Below are 21,182 nucleotides of genomic sequence, written 5' to 3'. Positions count from 1 at the left end.
ACAATACCTGAAGGTGTTGATAGACCTTGCTTAGTATCAGAGCAGTGAAAAGTGAGGATGGCATCACCTCTCGCAGGAATTAACTGTCACTAGAGATCATGGAGCAGTGCTGCACTGAATAAAACTGCAAGGGAGATGAGCATCGCAAAAATACACACCCTGTCTTCTTTGCCCAGTTCCAAGAAAGTGAGGCTGCAACCACTGCTGGGAGGAAGCCAGGTGGATTCCCTATATGCCTGCCCTTCTGCTCTGCCAGAACAGAGGGAACCAGTGGTCCCTCTGCTCTCATCCTCCGCTGGGATGGCTGGGAGGCAGGTGTACAAATAGCTCTGGGTGACAGTACAGACTGCGACAGCCTTACACAGTGCAGGCAGCAGGCAGAATTGTTAGGTTTGCAGTCCCGTACGTGGGCTGTGCTGTCATGGGCTCCTGACCCTTCTTGCCCTGAGCAGAACAGTCGGTAGCTCTGCAGCTATCTTAATCCTAGTCACTACATAAGCTCCTCTATTATAGATAATCATTTCTAAGATGGGCTAACTGAAAGCAACGCTAAATGTTTCTGTGTTCCATGGACTGCCTGCAGGGTTTTTCATTAATAAAAAGGTTCTGTTTGACACAGATGTATTTAATTTACTGAAGTAGGTAGAATAACAGCTGATGCTGTTTAAAAGGAGAGTGGCAATTATTTTTTTTTACATTGTTCAATCTCTCCTCATTTGGACACCTTAAGTTTGGCTTCTAAATGTTCAGTTAAAAAAAGAACAAATTAGTTTTCAGGCTCAAGAATAGATAAAGTCCATCTCTCTACTGATAATCTTTAATGTTAATGTGTTCTTAATTTTAAGCTTGATGAGAATCTCATTAAAATCCAGGATGCTATGTCAGTTTCTAAAGCTGGGATCACGGTGTATATATAGAGATGAAATGAGACTGAATTGGATTTATATGGATAAGAATTCAGGTTGAAAAATAAATTTATCAGAAGTATGCCATAGTTTCAAAAGTATGCATATATTAGATATAGTATTCTGAGTAACGGCAGATATTTATCCTTCCAGAAGATGGCAATCTTTCTCTAGTCTTCTTTTTGGAGTCATGTTTGCTGGGACGGAAGCAACGCCCAAGTTTAGACTTCTGTTCCTTCCCTTTATTTTTTTTGCCTTTCTATCTTCCTCATTTTTCCCATTTTTATGACCACAAACTCTTTACCTTGTCTGTGATACGGGAGGCAGGTCCTTCTCTTTGAGTTATCTGAGCCTGGAGAGATTTCTGAAATCGTTTGAGAAAGAAAAAAAGAAGAATGAATGCACAAGCTTAGCATTTGCTCCACCTTCTGCCCTGCACAGAGCTCTTCTTTCTAATACATTTTCCAATATTTTGTTAAGTGCCAAATTAACTTTCTCAATGTGTTTACATCCCCAGATTATTGCACACAGCTCATAGAATGCCAGCACCAGAGCACGTTTCCTGATGATCAACAAACCTCCATTAGCAAAATTTTATGTTGGTTTTCTTTTTTTTTTAAAAAAAAAATCTCGATTTTAACCTCATTATTAATCTGACCAATTATGGACAGGAAAACCAAACTGTATCTGTCTTTCACCCTACTGTGCCTTCCAATTTTTTCTTCTTTGTATCTGATATTTCCCACCATAACTTGGCTTGGCTAGAGGTTTTGGATGTGTCTTTCTCTTTGAACTCGGCAACAGCCAGTCCCTGGTGACTCGTTTAAAGCTTGCCCATTGAAGTGAATGCTGATAACTGTTGATTTCCTGTACAATCAGCCTAGTTCTTGGCTTATAGAAACAAAACAAGGAAACAAAATGCAAAACACAATCTTAGCATAACGCCTCTATGGAGACTGCCAGCTCTAAAAAAGCTCAGACCTTTATAAAGTGATGCATTTTTATCCTGGCTGTATCACATACATACTTGAAGTGTCCCAAAGTGACACTCTCAACTCCCAAGGATGTTGATGGAAAAGAAGAGTGAGGAGCCTTTACCAGACTGAGCCCCAAAATTGCAATACTTAACTGGCAGGTCTCAAGAGGCACACCCAGATTCTTCATAGCCCTCCATGCAGCCCTCCTCCCTCAGGGATCATACGCTGTCCTGACATCGTCTCTTCAGCTGCCCTGAAGAGGAAAAGAGAGGAGGAAGAGTGGCTATTTACAACCATAACATTGCTCTGTGAAACCTGGACAAAGATGGGCTCATACTCACCTCTCATTCCACACATTCCTTGCACATTACACTTCCCACCGCTCCTATTTTTGCTAGTTTTACAGGAAGACCATCCAGCACGGCAGTCTCCTCCCTTACTGCCACACAGAAAGCAGAATGTCTCTGGGTGGCAATAACACCAAGAGAGCCAGACTTCTCAAACCCAGCGACAGACTGTAAATGCCAGATTTCCCCTGAGCTCTGAATAATTCCACTCAGATTGTAACCTTTATTTAGCTGCTTGCATGATGCATTAACTGTTGCTCTGCAAATGACCTCATCGGGCATATTTTTTCTAGCCTAAGCACATTTAAAGGTGAATTCTGTTTTTAAACATGAACAGCTTACATTGCTAAACATCAAGTCTGTGGCAGAAGAGAAATAAAGATTGAATTGGAATAAGTAAATGCATCTAAAGACAAACAAACAAGCTTGCCAGCGGTTTGGACCTAACCAATTTCCCCTCCCTCCTCTATTCTTTTTTTTTTTTCCTTCTTTCTCAAAACAAATCTTACTTGACTGGATTCTTTTCTAATCTTTATGGTTATCAACCATTCAAAAAGTACTTCGAAAGCAGCCTGAAAAGAAAAAAATCAAATGCAGCAACACAGACTTTGAGTACTCACTAGAGATTCTAGATGCCTCATTTTCTTGGTAGGAAACACAAGACTATTTAAAGTGGGTTGATTTTCACAGAGTACTTCAACTCTGGCAACTCTAGGATGTTCACCTGAGCACACAGGAAAAAATGTTATTTATGAAATTTAGTCAAAAATGGAATGTAAGCAGACAAGAAAAAGACAAATTTTTATACAGATATGTAAGGCTATTGAAGAGGATCCAATCCAGGAATGCAGCCATACAACCTCCAAGTAGGTAACCTACCAAGTAGGTAAACACTTCCCTTATCCACTGCTCACTATCCCTATATGCTTTTCTGAGGTATCCAGTGAAATACTACAAGGTCATTGTGGACTCTCCCCACTATTTCTTTCTCTCTGACTGAACACGTAGTGGCTAAGAAATTTCTTGAGATCTGACTAGATGCCTTCAAATGTACCAAGTCTTTAATTTTATTGATGGGTTAATTCTTTTGGAGCTTGTTAATTCATCACAGTACATTATCTCAGCCACAGGATTGTCAAAGCATGCATTTCTGCAGCATGTGTCTTTGTAATCTGGTAGTCCTCTTTATGAAAATTGTTGCCAGTTTTAAATCTACCACTCATGGAATCTCAGTCTGTTACTCCACAGAATCATAAACACCCAGACATAATGGTTGTCAGACTCATGGGGTTTTTTTACCATCAAGAGGGACCACTACAACAGTCTCGTCTTGAGTGTAACAGAACTCAAAGAACTTCAGACAATCGTTTCTAGTGGTACACAGATCTCCTGCTGGAGCTATAGCGCATATTTTATACAACTAACTAGTACAGACCGAGCAGCAGAATAGAACGTAAAACCCATCACATCCTTAGAAAAGCTATTCCAATGGTTAATTAACCTCATTCTTAAAATTTTGCTCTTGATTTATAAGCATAGTGTTTGCTTTAGTTTTCCAAACTTATCAGGCTGCTCCAACACACAAATAAATAGCCAGTAAATGATTTCCTAAAAATGTTATTGTAAGAGTCACAAATCAATGCATTTCATTAGAGGCACACAGTGTGATCTAACAAGCTGGCTGATGGCCCGAATTCCTAGTTACGTACTTGGCTCTGACACGTAATTTTCCCCTCCCATCGGCCAAGTCATTAGTGGTGCATTTAGGCTGCAGTCAAAGCCATGGCACTGATGGGGAGTAAACATTCAGTGCTTGTTTTAATTGGGTGTTGCTAGCAATTTCACTCCAGCAATATGGAGCACAACTCAGGGTGCAAACCTCAATCCAGAAATGGTGTAGAGTGAGCTGTGCTGAACTCCATGTTGCCGTGGCTGGACTGATAGCTCAAAAATAGTTCTTGTTTCCTTACGCTATAAAGCTGGGTCTTCAGAGTGATTCTCACAGATGCAAATCTGCAGCACAGCTGATCCTTATTGATGTTGGAATTGGCACAAAGCTGGTGGGAAAGAGACACTGTTTGATAATGACAAAACTCAAGCATCTAAAATTAGTCTTTGCAAAGGGTACATCACATATGCAGGTGATCTTGGATACAAAGAAACATTTAATAACAGTTTTAAAGCAAATGTATTTGAAACAGTACAGCTGAAGCTCACTGCAGTTTGGTTTCGTGTACAGAAATGAGAAAGTCAAAGCAATTGTTCTTTGCTTCAATTTATCTTTTCCTTCATTTACCTATGGTAAATCAGAATAAGCAGAACTAGAGCAAGTTTCCTAAGATTATCTAGTCAATCCACCTGCATCACTATGACCTAGGCACACCTAGGCACCCTGAAGACCTTCAAGCCTACAGTTAAAATTTTCTGCAAGGCAGTTACTACTCCATCCTCATTGAAGTCAGTATATTCTCTTGTAATATCTTGATTTCAACCACATCACAATATCCAACAGAAAACTTTTCCACCTCTGCTAAATGTCATGGTCTCCATCCCACATCTGAATTATTTACTCACATGGATTGTCCCCTTGAGGCCATTGAAACTATACAGTTTACTAAAGTTATACTCACATCCTAGTATTTGAGGAATCAGTGCTTCAAAGGAAGACTCTAAGCTAGCAGGAGAGGTTTGGAAATCAAAAAGAGTGAGTAAGAAAGAGTGTTAGCTTTTTTGAGGCGAGGCGTGGGAGGTCTTTTCGTTCTTTAACTATTAAAAACTCCTTGCTTTGGCAAGAAAAAAAAGGGGAGGGAGAAAACTAGGAGGGGGAAGGATTAATGAATAAAGAGGCAGCATGGCAAAAGGTATAGCAACCAGGGAGGCCAGAAGGCAGAAGTAAGTTTCTCAGGTTGGCTTCCTTGACAGAACTGAGAAGGTAGTGAGCACAGGTCAGAGGAGCCAAGGTCTAATATGCCAATTTAAAGGGAATAATAAATTAGCTTTCTTTACAGCACTGAGCAGAGGGTTTATGTTACAGTGGGTGCTTTGAAAACAATGGTGCTAGATATAATAATTGCACCTTTTGTCCTTCTAGATATCCCAGTAATTATTGATGAGTGAAGATATCTCCTTTTATCTCAGATTTAATAAGGGTTTTAGATCCCTTTTCACTCCTTCATAACACAGGAGGACAGTCTAAGAGAGTTGTGGTTGTTCAGCCTGGAGAAGAGAAGGCTCCAAGGAGACCTTATAGTGACCTTCCAGTACCTGAAGGGGCTACAAGAAAGCTGGGCGGTGTCTGTTTACAAAGGCTTGTGGTGATAGGACTAGGGGAAATAGGTATAAACTGTAGAGGGGCAGATTTAGACTAGACTCCAAGTTTGGCATAGTCAAAAGCAACCAAAGCTAAACCTTGTGACAGGATGTGTCAAGTGACTATTGTAATAAAGAGGCAATGCTACTAGCAATGCCTTTTGTGTTCTGCACACCTTTTAACATGCTAATCTAAACATTAGTCTTTTCTAGCTAGCCAAGGATTATAATTGCCCAGCTTTACAACTAAGTATTAAGCATCGTGGCTAAACAGCTTGACTGAAGAATTATTTGCCACCACCTGAAGAGGTTAAGCATGAAGGAAGGAGAATATTTGGCTAGTGTGTTACCACGGGCAGAGCTTAGAGAAATTAGGTCAGGCAGAATGGAAAGAAAACTCCAGAAACGTCTTCCAAGCAGTGAAAAGTAGTCATCTGTGGAACAGTCTTTCACGGGAAGTAAAGGATGCCCAGTGCTTAAATCACACACAATCAGACTGGATAATACACTGGAAAAGGTACTGTAGGCAAGAATCTCAAAGGAACTATTCTGGGCTAGAATGTGAGAAGATGGACTGGAAGAGCTAGCAAGATTTTCCCATTTCTAATTCCTATAATTTTTTTTTTTTTTAAATTTGACTGTAGTTTGCTTTGCTTGAAATTCTTTCACACAAGTTACAGAATCACTGACCAAGGGAGAAGATGCGGCTGGAGAGAAAGAAGTGTGTGTGTTTCCTGGATGACACACACGTGAAAAAAAAAAAAAAAAAAAAAAAAAAAGTCTGCAGCCTCGCAGAGGCTGTGAAACTAGAAAGACTGGCTGGAAACAACACAGCTGGTAGTGGCTGCTCCCACCAGGCTGATGTGTGTGTAAAGTAAGCTACAATGGAGACACGGTGGGTGAGGATTAAGGGTTAAGGGTTAGGTCAATGGTAAAGACAGTGGCTTTGGAAGAGCTGTGACTCTACTTAAACATGCTGCAGTCACTCATGGTTGGTCTTCAGCATGAGGCAAGAAGTGGGAAGGCTCACCTCTGCCTCTCTGCATGACTATCACCGAAGGATCTTTGAGTTAGCAGAATATTTGATTAGGGGCTTCTCACTTATCCTCCTCTCTTTTAAAGCAAGAGTTTTCTGGTTTGCTTTTGTTTGAAATTAGCTTTTAAAAGGTTGGATTAAAACAGAGATTGCAGAGCTGGTCTGTCAGTCCTTCATTAATCGAGTGCTGGACACAACAAACATCCTTAATTACTCCCTTCAGTCCTGAAGCCTCATATGCATCTTTACCAATGCACCACAATCCTGACTTTCAAAATCCCAACTTTCACAACGCCTATCATTTCAGTTCATGACTGGATGCAGTCACAGGTCAGATCCACTTCCCTTTCATGGACCCAAAACAGGTCACTCGCCTGTGCTATAGCCCTTTACCACTCCTGGTAAGTCTGCCTGTGTTGCAATTCTAAGGATGCCCTAGGGCTCTGCTAATGGGTGTCTGAAATCCAGCTTGTATTGTGCAATCTTCAATCAGCTCTAGGAAAAGCCCTCCGTCCTACTGTACAGCATGTTTTAGTATTACAGCCTTGGAAAATCTCCTGTTTTGGGCTAACAGAGCAGTCCAGGATTACACCTCCCTCTGCAATCAGTGACAGTGATGACTGTCATGTTTGAAGTGCAATATTGCTAAGATTCTCAACAAAACCATTCTGGAATTTACCAGTGTTTCTTTCCACCCAGAGTCTATTACAGACCTTAAATGAATATCTCAAAGCTTTGCTGGAACAGATCTGCTGTCCCCTTCTCTTCACAGATTAAAATGCATTTAATAATCATTAAATGAAAATGAAACTCTAAAGTGATTGAATTTCCCCACAACCCTTCACAGCCATTTTTACAGAGGCTCTACCTCTGCATTGAAGATCTGGAGCCTGTTCTTTTAAAAGCTCAAATGTGGTCCTCAAGAGGCTTCAACATCCTCTAGGACAAAAATGTTACCGATGCCTTTTTGTTGCTGCTAAAGAAAATATCTTGTGGCTTGCAGATCAAATCTGGTAGGACACAAGGTGTCCCAGACAGCACCAATTGCTTATCTGGCAAATGGAGGCAAAGATGTCAGAGGAGTCATACCTCCAATCAGGTCTTCTTTACTGTATTTCCTAATGGGAAAATTCCTGCACTATTCCTTCTCCACTTCCTCTCACCAAGGCTATCAGTGGGGCCCTGACTCAAACACTGGCTCACTAGCACATAACCAAAAGGTACATCCAGGGGAAGTGACCTGATGAATGCAGGTTCTCAGCCAGCTTATTCCATCACTTCTTGGTAAACAGCCATGGCTTGGAATGCCTACATCCACCCCAGAAAGCTTCTGTCTCTTCTTCTGAGTCCCCACAGCCTGTCTCAGTTACTGAGCTATGTGTAGGCACTGAAACCTCCCACAGAAGAGAGCAGCAGGGAGCACAGAGTGCTGCTTCCATCTCCTGTCCTGGAGGCAGAGAGATTTAATCAAGTGCTTTCCAAAGAGCTTAGGGCTCCTAGTAGTGATGATGGAGAATAAATCTCTTTCCAATCATATGAAGGTTTTCACAAAGGCTTTCCCTGTAGTGGTCACACCCTTCAGGGATACAGGTGCATCTGCTGGACACTGCAGATACCTGCTCTGACTCTGTGCACAGCATTCACCTTTTGGCCCTCTCCTGCCCACACTAAAATCATGGTTTCTCCTACATCTCTGTCTTTTTAGGATGCCATCCAAGATGGACTGAAAGACTGCAGGTGACAAGGAACTTACCACCCCTTAACTGTCCCACTGGCTAACCAGCCTCATAGTTTTGAAAACACACCCTATTTCTAGATGGCCTTCAACCACCAGCCACTAAGGTGACTCTTGTTTTAGTAAGTTAAACAGCTTAAGCCATGTATTCAAGCCCTGAATTGCAATTTTCTGCATTGCTAAACTCTTAATATGCTTCGTGGCAAGTTCTGGCTTGTGGCAGCTAGTACTCTCCTAACACCAGCAGGGCTGAGTCTGACACCACAAGTCAGGGCATTTTTCCCAACAGGTTATTTGGGCAAGGCTGCCTTCTTTGAGGGAGAAGAAATTTTATACAGAGGGATGCTGTGCCACTTGCTTTCAGGTTCAGAGACCTGACCCAGGTTCACTTTATTTATTAGTGTAGGTGTAACTCAGATTTCTACGAGACCTTTTCTGCCAGTGTTGTTTACAATTAGGAATCTCTCTCTTAAGTGAAGGATTTGTAGACTGTGATTAAGTCAATTCTTAACTTTCTGTTGTACAAACTGCATTTTGAGTCCTTTCTAGCTTTCAGCATCCTTTCAGACATACAAACAAGAAAACAGAAGACAGTACTCCAGTATGATCTCACCAGCCATGCTTGTACTCCAGGTCCTTTACAACTACCTTTCCTCTTATGAGCATGGCAGAAGGCACAAATCCTTCTGTTCTCACCTGTGTACCTCATTTCCAGGGTCAGGAATCCTACAGGTGTGGGCTGGCTGGACAATACACTAATCTGGTCCCTGACATGACAATACACTAATCTGGTCCCCCTCGGTCAGGGGACCAAGAGTTTAAAGGGTGCCAAATTATACTTCTGCTGCTCAACTCAGACACAGAGGTTAGTTGGACTGAAAAAATGAAAATATCCCACTTGCTATTCCCCTCCTACATACAGGAGAGATGTCATTCCTAAATGCTTGAGTTTTTTAGCTTCAAGATTATTTTTGTGATGTCCATGTCCTCCATAGCCACACCGTGCTCCAGGATACTGTCTCCAATCTCCCTGGCACATCCTACATAGACACTTTGCTACACGAAGGTAGTCATGGCATTTTGCTGTTGAAATGCACTCAAGAGCTACATCTCGGCCTGTGCAATTTGAGCTCACCTTGCTGTTGTTGCCCTCTCTACTATTTATTTGTGTGACATGCAAATATGCCAGCAATTAAATCTTCCTGATAAATCAGTTCATTACCACTAGGCTAAAAGTTTACCTCCATAGGTACCCCACTAGAAGTACTTGCTGATAACAGGATTCCCCCCACTGCCCCCTGGCAAGTACTTTCTGTCGTCTATCCATTGATAAGCTTTCAAGTTATGCAACAGAAGTGGTGTTAGTTATCTTTGCCCCTAACACTGCCATCCACAAGAAGGTTTCTATATCACTGCCCATGGACTCTTACATGCCATGGTCTTGATCATTATGTCATAACGCAAAAATAACTGTACTACAGACAAAAGGATGGTTTCGTATGTAAGGAATTACTCTTGAACATGGTTCTGTGATCAGTTGTATAGGTCTACAGAACAGGCACTCTACTTCTTGTCTCTATGAGCACAACAAGGCTTGATCTGCGGGAATGCTGGCAACACCAGTTCAGGGAGCCACTGTAGGGCACTTGGTGACAGATTAGGTGAGCACATACATAGTAACTATGTCACCATGCCTACACTCATGACTTGGGGATGCACTGATGCGGGCACTGCACTGTTGCAAAACAAGTACTACAGAGTTTCAGTCTCATAGCCCTCTGGTGTGGCACAGTGACAGCACAATTGTTACTACCTTGCTAGGCAACCATCACAACATGGTAATGGCCTGTCAATAAACAGCAGGAAGGTCACAAGGCCAAATCTTCAGCAGCAGAACTAAGATTTGCTCCAGTAAGCAGTATTTACATGGGTAATTAAAAAAAGAAAAGGAAAAATAAAAGCCTCAGCCTGCTTTGCAAGAACAAGTGCAACTTGCAACTATAAGGCTGAATTTCCTAGCCATTAGAATTTTTGTCCATATCTGTCCCTTTTCTCTTCTCCCCCAGACAAATACTGCACAGTATGAGTCAAGGACAAAGTTTTAGGGGTTAAATCCAGCTCCCATGGAAAACACCATACTCTGTCATATCGAGTCAGTATAAAGACTTCCACTTGAAAAATGAGTGGTAACCTCTACTGGGGCACTGCTACTTTGAGGGGCAAGACTTTGCCTTTAGCAGAGAGATAGGTGGCATTAAGTCCTGAACACTAGATAAAGCTAAGAAAGCAGGAGACTTATTGTGCTAACCTTTATCTCCAGGAACACCTTTGACATGCAGAATGTTTGTTCACTCTGATTACCTGGGTGGAGAGGTTGTTGCTTAAATTATTTACTTTTAAAACCACAGTTATTTGCCACCACCCTCCCCATACTGCCCTGTACACCCCAGTGGTAATACACCTTAGCATGAGCAAGGAACACCAGAGAGAATTGTAAAGACCTTTAGGAGGGTGGCTTCCTGGGGATAAATCTGGCAAGAGACAGAGATGTCCACTGGGACTAGTCATCAGCATGAGAAAGCAAAAAAGTGCCTCCTGTCTGTGCTGTAAAGGCTACTGGGCAGAGGACTTCCAGGGGAGCAGAGGGCACAAGTGAAGTAAGACCAAGCCTGGCAGAAAGGTGTCTATTCCTTCCGCTTTCCCTGCCTCTGCCATATCAGGGGTCGGAGTGAGTTTCAATTAATTAAATCAATATAGCTTTATAGGCCTCATGAACAGTATGGATCTGCTCCCTCCCATTCCTGCTGGTGAGAAGTAGATCTATCCCTCCCCTCTTCACATGCTCTGCATCTCAGAGTCTCTTGCACAGTTTCTTAACAGACCCCTGAAGGGAAAAAGCAACAGGATTGAATGGAAAGGCAAGTGCATATCCTGGTGACTCCGCCACCATCACTGCACTGCCAAGAAGCACCTTCATGTGTAGAAGAGAGATGGAAAATCAATGCTGGATTTGAAGGAACTTGTGTTCTCTGAGGTCACTGCAATTCTCACACTGTTTTTTTTTTACAGTGCAAGGTCACACACCCATAAACTGTCCCAGCCAAAGCAAGTTCATTTCCTGGCCTGCAGTGTGTTCTCCTGTGTCCAGTCCAGTTTTGGAGACCAGAACTGATGGTCTAGGCTTCCACTACTGGATTTCCCTTAGGGAGCTATTCCACACACTATCAAGTCAGTTGCTAGCAAAGATTTCCCGATATTCAAATGAAAATTTGCTTTCACTCAAACTCTTTCCATTACTCCAGCTATTTGCTTTTGGATCTTCTCCCTTAAGTAGTGTATTCCACTTGTTTCCATCCTTCCGAGAAGAAGTTTCACCTCTGTGTGTGCAAGCCCAGCTTTTCAGAAGAACTGCTTGTCCCACCTCTGCCCTGCCCTGGTTCACTCTCCTCTCAAAATCAAGCACACTGCTTGCAATGCTGGCAGCAACGGCCATATTTTCAGAAGTGGTAAGAAACCAGAATTCCAGAGCAGTTCACCTCCCGCTGTCCACAGCAGGCAAAAAGCTTACAATCCCTCTGTGACAGGACTAGTTGCCTCCAGAGGCAAGTCTCCTGGTGACAGCCATGTGGTCACCAGCAACAGAATAACTGAGGTGGGAATGTCAGCACCACATGCCTAGAAATATTTCCTGAAGTATCCGAACTGAAGAGCACATGAAGAAAAAAACTGCTTCCTTCCAGGCCAGCCCTTGCCCTCTGAAGCATGCACCCAAATCTCTGTGATGACCACACTAGTGATCACAATTGCATTTAAGCATCACATGTACCTCTAGTGGTGGCTTGTTTTAATTCTGAACAGCACCTACCACATTGGAGCCTCAGCTTCTCAGCATTGCCATAGAATAGATAACAGTAATATCAGTAATAATATGGTTTGGGTTTTTTCCTCAAACTGTTAGAATAAGATGTTGTTAAGAGTACTGAGCATTGTGCTTGTCTTTCATACCAGTGCAAATTTAATCCCAAAGCTACAAAGCTATTCGTTTGGGTATATGAAGCCTTAGGGATGCTTTAGCTCTAGGCACAAGCAGCCACATTCCCCTAAATACACATCTGTTCCAGAAGTCCTGGTGATGGTATCACACTGAGAACAACTCTAGCTTGACAAAAGAAAAAAAGTCACCTATCCCCCAGAGCTATTAACCCCTTATTCCCTCAGCACCCTTATCAGGGAATTGTCACAAAATGTGAGTCAAATTGAGGTAACATGTACACTGAATATGGCTCAGATACACATAGACCATTATATTACGTTATGCGGGGCAGCCTAGAGAGCTAAATTGTGTCAGACAAGTCCCTATAAAAAGTGTCGCGGTCTAAGTCTCTCTTGTTCAGTGGTTTATTACTATCTCAGCTAAGACATATGAGCTGAACAGTGCCTATAGTAGTATGAAGTGAAACAGGACAGCATAAATAACATCCTGCAAGAGTTAACCTTCAGGTGAATGGTTGCCTTTAATCTCTCAGGGGTTGAGAGCTGGAAAACTGATATATCTCTTTTATAATATATTCATCCACCTCTTGAGTGCATGTACATACCTGTACACCTATTCTTCTCAGAATATGGCTCACTTACTTTAAGAGTAAAACTTCAATAGCCAATTACGAACAGTTCCCAAATTAACATAGAAAAACATAGCCTCTTTAGTCTACTCAGATTTACAATACAACAAAGAACATGAGGCGGAGGTTTCCAGGCAAGCAGTTACACAATATGCATGCAACAGTACCTTGCTGTGATGCCAGAAGTTAAGGTAGCTGCACCTATTCAGGTCCCAGAGACCCAATACAGTGTGAACTATGCGAGACTACTGCACACCCAGAGTAGGGAGCTCCCCCAGGAAAGGGACGTGTTATGGGGTGCTGGGAGTCATTGACCATTATCAGAACATAAAAGCAGAGAGAATTCCATTGTGAAAAAAATAGGACACTCCACTTTCTTTTTTAGGGAGAAGACACCTATTTCCTCTGCACTATTCATTAAATACCAGACCAGTAGCATAATGGTCTTCATCCTATTAATCTTGACAGGGATATTTACAACAATGATGAGTGTGGTTGCTAGCATTACAAAGCCTCCAGTAATGCATTCACAGGTGAAAGCATATACAGGCGAAGAAAATGCAGAGATAACAAGTAAGTCTCTGTTCCAAGATATTTAAAGTGGAATTAGAAATTATTCACCTTGCTGGCAAGCAGGGATCAGATTTCATCAATTTACTCTAAGTGGGCGGGGAGGATGCAAGAGACCTAAAGTTGTATTCTTCAGTGGCAAAAAAGTCACTGGGGCTAGGGTGAATTGCTCTACAGACAAAATGCAGCCCACAGGCCACTGACCAGACTGGTTGGACAAAATCAGTTGTGGAACCTACACAATGCTTCCTGCAGCTTCATTTAACTGTTGCTGTGAATGTTTAACACCACAAATAATAAAGACCTCTTTTTAAATTGCTTTCAAAGTGTGTTTTTGGAGAACTCAAAACTAGGAAGCCCTAGTCCCAAATAACAATTACCTTGTGTGGAAGAAAGTCTGGAATCTTGAAATCTTGCAAAAGGACCTAGGGGTCACAGGCTTCTTCATGGTCTCCATTCACAAAGACCCTTTCTGCCATGCCTGCACAGGGTATTTAGACAGAAGGTTACATGAGCTGGATTTCAAAGCAAGGAATGCCAGAAGAGATCTTCCAGCTGTGAATGGCTTCCAGATGCAGGCTTTTCTTCTCCAGGCATGGGGGTGGGGATGAAAATGCCTTCCATTTGTCTCATAAAATTAAATGGAAAAACATTGTCTACTGAGGAGGGTGGGCAGACAGAGAAGGTGGAGTCAGAAACTGGGCGGAATTGAATAGGAAAAAAAACTCCTGAACTGTAGCTGAAACTGTTCAAGACACGTATTACCTTAAAAGCTGTAATCTCTGAGTAGGGGTTGGTCATTAAGACACAGCAGACATCAGCAATCAAGACATTTAAATTGGAAGGGACAAAATAGCCTAAAAGGTAGTTTTGTTTGCAGAAAGTATATTCTTCGCCTCGCAGAGTTGTGACAGGATATTATATCAGGAAACACCCCTGGTGAGCTTGTGGCCAGGGCTGCTTTCTGGTTGAAACCGTGCTAAGCCACAACTGACATGTCTCTGTTGCCAGCATCCCACAGTCCTAGACTTTTAGCTAGTTATCTTTTCCTCTGCAAAGACTGTCCGTGGGCAGTTTGTACTTCCTTCCAGCTTATTCATTCAAAATTATCCTCCTTAACTGAAATTTGTCCCCCAAGCAACAAACCTGTGCAATCTGACAAGACCAGCATCCCTGGGGCAAATTATAAAACAAACAAATTGTAAAACAAACCAACTGTAAAACAAACTTGTACTCACAGTTGCAAGTATGCAGAATCCATATTTCATTGCTGATATGGAGCTTGGGATTTCCTGCTTGGACAGGTGTAACTGTTTGGATCAGACAGCCAGAGCATATTTACTTGTCCAGCAAGGGAAGAAGATTATGTCTCTCTTCTGTGTCCTAAATGTCTAAGGACATCTACTGTCCTGGCAAAGCTAACATGGAAAATAATGTTTTTCTCATTTTAAAAACACAACCATAATTTTTGCTTACTTTCACTCAAAAGTCCTTCTTTCTGCCTTGCACGGAACATTAGGAATGTCCCTAAAAGACATCAGCTCTCCATCTGGAAGTTTGCAGTCTTCTCCAGTTTATCACTTTCTAGTTCTCCTGTAATACCTCACCAGCTATTGGATAACAATTTGGCACATTACTGTAGCAAAAAAAAAAAAAAAAAAAGAGTTTTACTAAAAATGTAAGATGACCTGTACTAGCAAAGACTGCAGAACCAGTATCTCTTCTCTAGCATTCACCAGGTATTAGGGAAAGAAGCTTAAGAAACAGAGGAAGATAAATTACATTCCATCACCTTTCACCATCCTGCCACTTAAGATGCTTCTGATGCAAAGGTAGCATCTGTGCTGCTGCATTCAACAGTCGCTAAAGGAAATATGCTGCATAGATGTGACCAACCCACTCAAGCATCATCTTCCACAGCAGCCTGTGGCAATGAATTCCATTATTCCTTGATGCCCACGTGGAAAAGTCCATAGCTTGTATGTTTTAAACTTGTTGCCTAATCAGTTCGTCAAGTGCCATTATCTTTTGTGATAATGGACTGCAGGAGTGTTAGTTCTCTGTTGACAGTCTCTGTTCTATCTATGATTCCCTTTCAGGCATCTCTTCTCTAAGATTAACAATCTATGCTTGCCCAGAAACTATCTCCTACTTCTGATCACTGTTGATGTCCTCTCTACTCTTAATAGTGTTTGTCTATGTTCTTCAAAGGAATAACCAGAAGGACTCAGAACTTTCAAACTTTCAGCAGACCATGAAGTACACAGAGGCGTAATTGTGTTGTTTCTTCTGTACTCATTCCTAACATTTCTGCTTGGCTTTTTGACCTCTGCAGAGACTTCAGAGAGTGCTTTCAGCAGAGTGTCTGCAATGAATCCAAGATCTCTTTCTCTGCTGGCAAAAGCTGATTTAGAGCCATTCAGTTTATCTGTACAGTCAGCTTATTTTCTTCCTTGTGGGATTCCCTTGCATTTTCTGCACTGAATTTCATGTGCCAAGGAGTGCCCAGCCACTCAGTGTCAGTAGATTTTCTGCAACCCTTTGCAGCCAGCTTTAGACTGCCTCTGTGGAATAACTGTGGGTCACAAGTAAACAGTTAACTTGCTATTGACGTTCCTTTCCAGATCACAAGTATGTTGAATAGCACTAGTGTTAACACAGAGCCCTGTGAGGTCCTTCTGATTAGCTCTTTGTCGAGACTAACCATTTGAAGTGTTCAGGTTGACTCTTGCTTTCTTGCTTCTGATCCCATTTGGCAGAGCTGTCCACAGCCAGGGCTCACATTTCAGGGTAGTCCAGCACACAGGACTGCCTGGCACTAATCTTTTACGGTTACAGTGTGCTCAGACAGCAGGTATGTGGGGACACTCACTCTGATACCTAGACCTATTTTCTGTAATGGCCTGGACCTTAAATTTAGCAAATACAGGGATAGAACAAACTGGATACAGATGCTTGCTGGGTTTTATGTTGCTGAGTTCCAGGGGATGTGAGGGCTGCAGAGGAAAACCAGAGTTACTACATGGAAAATGTTGGGGCTCTTCACATCAGTGGAGGATGCAGATCTGCACCATCCCACAGAATTACAGGGTGGTAGGGATTGGAAGGGATCTCTGGAGATCATCTAGTCCAACCCTCCTGCTAAAGTAGGTTCATCTAGAGCAGGTTGCAAAGCAACGTCTGGGTGGGTTTTGCATATCTCCAGTAATGGACACCCCATAACCTCTGCAGGCACCGTATTCCAGTGTTCCAGTACCCTCACACTGAAGAAGTTTTTCCTCATGTGGATGTGGAACTTTCTGTGTTGTAGTTTGTACCCATTGCCCTTTGGCAATGGGCATCATTGAGAAGAGTCTGGCCCCATCCTCTTGACACTTGCCCTTCAGAAATCTTCAAGAATTCATAAGGTCCCCTGTCTGCCTTCTCTTTTCCAAGCTAAATAGCCCAAGCTTACTCAGCATCTCCCTCATGAGAGAGAGACACCCCAGTCCCCTGATCATTTCTGATCACACCAGGCCCTCCACTGGACTCTCTCCAGTAGTTCCTTATCTTTCTTGAACTGAGGAGCCCAGAACTGGACACAATACTCCAGATGTGGCCTTACTAGAACAGAGCAGAAGGGGTAGATAATCTCCCTTGACCTGCTTCCTATACTCTTCTGGATGTTTCCCAGGATACCACTGGCCTCTTGGCCATGAAGGCACATTGCTGGTATATCTTCAACTTATTTCTACTAGAACTTCCAGGTCCTTCTCCAGAGAGCTGCTTTCCAGCTGGTCAAACCCAAACACATGTACTGGTGCATGGGGTTGTTCCTACCAAGGTGTAGAGCCCTACACCTGCCTTTGCTGAACTTCATTACGTTCCTCTCTGCCCAAATTTCCAGCCTCTCCAGATGTCACTGAATGGCAGCATAACCTTCTGGTGTATCAGCCACTCTTCGCAGTTTTGTATAATTAGCCTGCTTGCTGAGGATACACTCTGTTCCCTTGTCCAGGTCACTGATGAATATGCTGAACAAGACTGAGCCCAATACTGACCCCTGGGGAAAACTGCTGGCCACAGGCTTCCAACTAGACTCTGCACCTTCAATGACAACTGTTTGAACTCTACCATCCAGCCAGTTCTCAATTTGTCTCACTGTCCACTCATCTAACTTCCAAAGATTACGTATGAGGATGTTGTGGGAGACAATGTCAAAAGCCTTGCTAAAGTCAAGGTGGACAACATCCACCACTGTCCCCTCATCTACCCAGCCAGTAATGACAACATAGAAGGCTACCAGATTGGTCAAGCATCATTATTTCCCTTATGAACCCATATTGACCACTACTGATAAGCTTTTCTTCCAGAAACTTGGAGCTGACATCCCGAATGAGCTATTCCATCACCTTTCCAGGGAATGAGGTGAGACTGACCGGCTTGTAGTTTCCCAGGTCCTCTTTCTTGCACTTTTTGAAGACTGGAATGATATTAGCTTTTTTTTTTTTTCCCAGTCCTCAGACACCTCTCTTGTTCTCCATGATCTTTCAAAGATGATGTAGAATGGTTTACCGTTAACATCTTCCAGCTCCCTCAGCACTCATGGGTGCATCCATCAGGGCCCATGGGTCTGTGAGTGTTCAGTTTGCCTAGACAATCTCTAACCCAGTCCTCCTTGACCAAAGGACAGTCTTTTTTCTCCAGACTTTTCTTCCTCTATGGTCTGGGATTCCTGAAGGCTGGCCAGAGCAGTAAAGACTGAAGCGAAGAAGACATTCAACACTCCTCTTTCTCTGCATCCCCTTGCAATTCCTCCCCTCCCTCCACTCGGACGCGTCGCTTCCCTTTCTCTATGGCTGATCAAGGCTGGCAAGGATGCCTTGGGCAAAGTTTCACCAGCTATGAACAAGACGGTGCACAGAAGAATCCTCCTTGAGCCATCCATCAAGAGTGGGATGGATCAGAAAACAGATCAGGGGGCCAAGTGTGGACACAGCACACCCTCCACTCTTCTCTGACAAACCACAGGCTCTCTGTTCTAGGATCACTTAGAGGTTTGTCACCCTGTTTACTTCTGAAACACTCCAGTTCCTCCACATCCATCCATCAGACTCCTGCAGCTGGGATTTCTGACCCGCAAAATGCATTATCTGCTCCTGACTTTGCAGCTGTAAATAACCTCATGGTCATGTTGCCCATGGTTTCAGGTGCCACACTGTCTCCAAGGCAAGAGGGGCCACCTTGGGGGAAAGCAAATATGAAAGTATCCCAAGCATGAAACCGCTTCTGTGGTTCTTGAGGCAGGAATTTCTCTCACACCCATCCCCCTCCCTCTATTCCTCCCCAGTGCCTGGTGCAGCTGAAACCCAGAAGGAGCAACAGCAGACAAGTTTAGTCACTCCACTACCTGGGTATCGATTACACCTGCAGCTGGAAACCAAGCAATTGAAAACAAGATGTCAGCTTTGCCAGAGGATTCTCCCTGACTCCTAGCTTGGGCCCAGTGCCAGTCCTCACCCTGTTGCATATCAGCATCCCAACTCTTCCCATGACAGTTGGGCAGGTGTTTATTCAGGCAGAAACATTTCATTTCACATGTGTTCAGCCTTCATGGAAGGCAGAGAAATTCCAGAGCTGCTTTCCTGAGCAGCGTTGAGCAACCCAACACCCCTGACAGCCAGGACAGGCAGAAAACAACAGCTTCTTTGTGCCTGGGTCAAACCCTCCTATTACTTGTTTCTGCCTGCTGACATTTCCCTAGACGTCAAAAGGATTTTTAAACTACTGTGACAAGCTGGCCTTTCTTGTATTAAGAATTCAGCTTTGTAAATAGCACATAGTACCCAGCAAGGCACCAGCTGAGCAGCAGCCTGCCCTCAGAGACTGCTCTCCTGGGAGAATGAACCCCCACAGCTTTCTCGTGACTCAGTGCCTCTCAGGTCAATTACACTTTCCAGGCATTTTGAGAGGGACACTGTGCATCCTCAGTGGCCTACACAGGTCAGCAGCATCAGCTGCTGCTAGGACAGATTCAGCTGCCAACCAACACAGGGAGTGGGACAACCACCAGCTGCTGCTTGTGTGAGTATTGGGTGGGGTCTGTTTCCAGCAAAGCAAGAGGCTGGAAATTCATGTCTCTAACACCTGCACACATCCTGCTCTCCCACAAGGGAAGAGCAGAGACAGCAGTAAAATCCCTCTGAGAGAGAGATGGCAATGCAGGTCAGCTACCAAAGTCTTTGCAGCTTCCTTTCATTGCTGTTTCTACCCTGTTTTCACTCTACAATAACTCATTGTGGTGTGATATGCAGAGGTCTCTTAACTTTTGGATCTCCATCGTGCCCACTCTGGCCCATGGCATGGTTATCACTTCTACACTGAGCCATGAAGGTGACAACACTGGATTGGAACCAACTCCATAAGCAGCAGTGCAGCCAACAAGGATTCACTGTCATAGCTGGGCTGCCCAGCTGCTCTACTGCTTCTAAGTCACACAGAGCCCGTCCTTGTCATGAAACTTGGAGGGGTCAAAGGAGATCACTAGTTCCCTTTTCCTCCACCCTGACCACTTCTCTTACAAAGAAAAGGACCCTGCATCCAGCCAGCCACATAGATCTGCTGTTGATGCCTGCTGGGAATAGCTGCTCTGCAAGTGGTCTGTGAGGCAGAATGCCCTCCTTCCCCATCAGCTGTGGAAAATATCACCAGTTTAAGGGGCATAACCAGCTATAATGTACTTGAGTTACATCTCAAGTACCACATTGGGGTTTCCTAACACATGGCTTACTGCCTCTTCAGCCACAATAATAAAAATGCGATGTTGAAGTAGTTTATCACTCTGTCTGCACATTTCTCACCCCAACACATGCACAGCACCGCTGTGAAGAGGAACAGACCCTGCACTCAGAAAAGTTTTGCCTTGCTGTCCTGGAAGTAATGAAGGTGTTGGTCCCCCTTACTCTTCTGTGTTTCCCCCTGACCCAGTACACTCATCATGCATACAAAACATGGCCACTACAAAGCTATTGCTGCGTGTTGTTCAGCCTGTGTCCTGTTTTCTCAGTTTCACCCTCTAGTCCAATTTTGACTGGTATTGTAAAGCAGATCCATGCTCTTACATCCATTTCACAGAAGACATAGCATTTGTTCTCAACAAGGTAGTACATACAGATTTGGGGTTACCCCTAAGCTTCAGTCCCAAGTTCATAATAACCGCATCCTTCAGTCCAAAGTCCAATAACCACATCCTCCTCAGAATTTCTTCAGCCCACCCCCAAGAGTCCTTATTCTTCACCTGGGAACACTCTTTACCAGTCTGCCGTGTCCTTTGCTTTAATTCCTTCATTGTAATTTTTCATCTGGTTGATCATGTATCTCATAGAGATGGTGGTGCCCAGGCATTCCTATCAAACTCAAGCAATTATTTCGTGCCATTGAGACATTTCTCTGATTTTCGTTCCACATCCATAAAGTATCACCATTCATAAGCACACTAGAAGTCAAAAAGCCCAGGCTTTTACTTCTCTGTGCAATGTAATCACGCTCAGAGCCAAGTGATGTGTTGAATGCTCCCTTTGTTCTCCTGCTTGTCCAGCTCATGTCTTCCCTCACGCTCTCAGCGTATGTTGCACAGGGACATGATGCCTCTGACTTTTACATCAGTTCCACAAACCAGATAGGCAATTCCTCAGTCCCACAG

At 43.4% G+C, this 21,182-nt stretch overlaps 1 protein-coding gene across 8 annotated transcripts in view; it reads right to left on the bottom strand.

Annotated features, from left to right (window-relative positions):
• The window catches only part of GSG1 (germ cell associated 1), a 92,476-nt gene that overhangs the window by 10,154 nt on the left and 61,140 nt on the right, over nt 1-21,182 (bottom strand). For 3 of the 8 annotated variants that reach the window (XM_054057019.1, XM_054057040.1, XM_054057027.1), the window contains exons 2-5: nt 4,200-4,286; nt 2,850-2,953; nt 2,037-2,135; nt 1,210-1,272 (exon numbers count right to left, since the gene is read on the bottom strand). In XM_054057019.1, coding sequence (XP_053912994.1) covers nt 1,210-1,272; nt 2,037-2,069 — 96 coding nt within the window. In that variant the 5' untranslated portion in view covers nt 2,070-2,135; nt 2,850-2,953; nt 4,200-4,286. Of the gene's footprint in view, nt 1-1,209; nt 1,273-2,036; nt 2,136-2,223; nt 2,424-2,849; nt 2,954-4,108; nt 4,287-4,859; nt 4,896-13,881; nt 13,983-14,739; nt 14,920-21,182 lie in introns of those variants that run through there. The other 5 variants (XM_054056997.1, XM_054057008.1, XM_054057035.1 and 2 more) reach the window with 5 other exon arrangements.

This window comes from Cuculus canorus, chromosome 1 (assembly GCF_017976375.1).
Source record: "Cuculus canorus isolate bCucCan1 chromosome 1, bCucCan1.pri, whole genome shotgun sequence".
Lineage (NCBI taxonomy): Eukaryota > Metazoa > Chordata > Aves > Cuculiformes > Cuculidae > Cuculus > Cuculus canorus.
The sequence above is the reverse complement of the archived record's forward strand: the minus strand, read 5'-3'. Positions and strand labels throughout refer to the sequence as shown.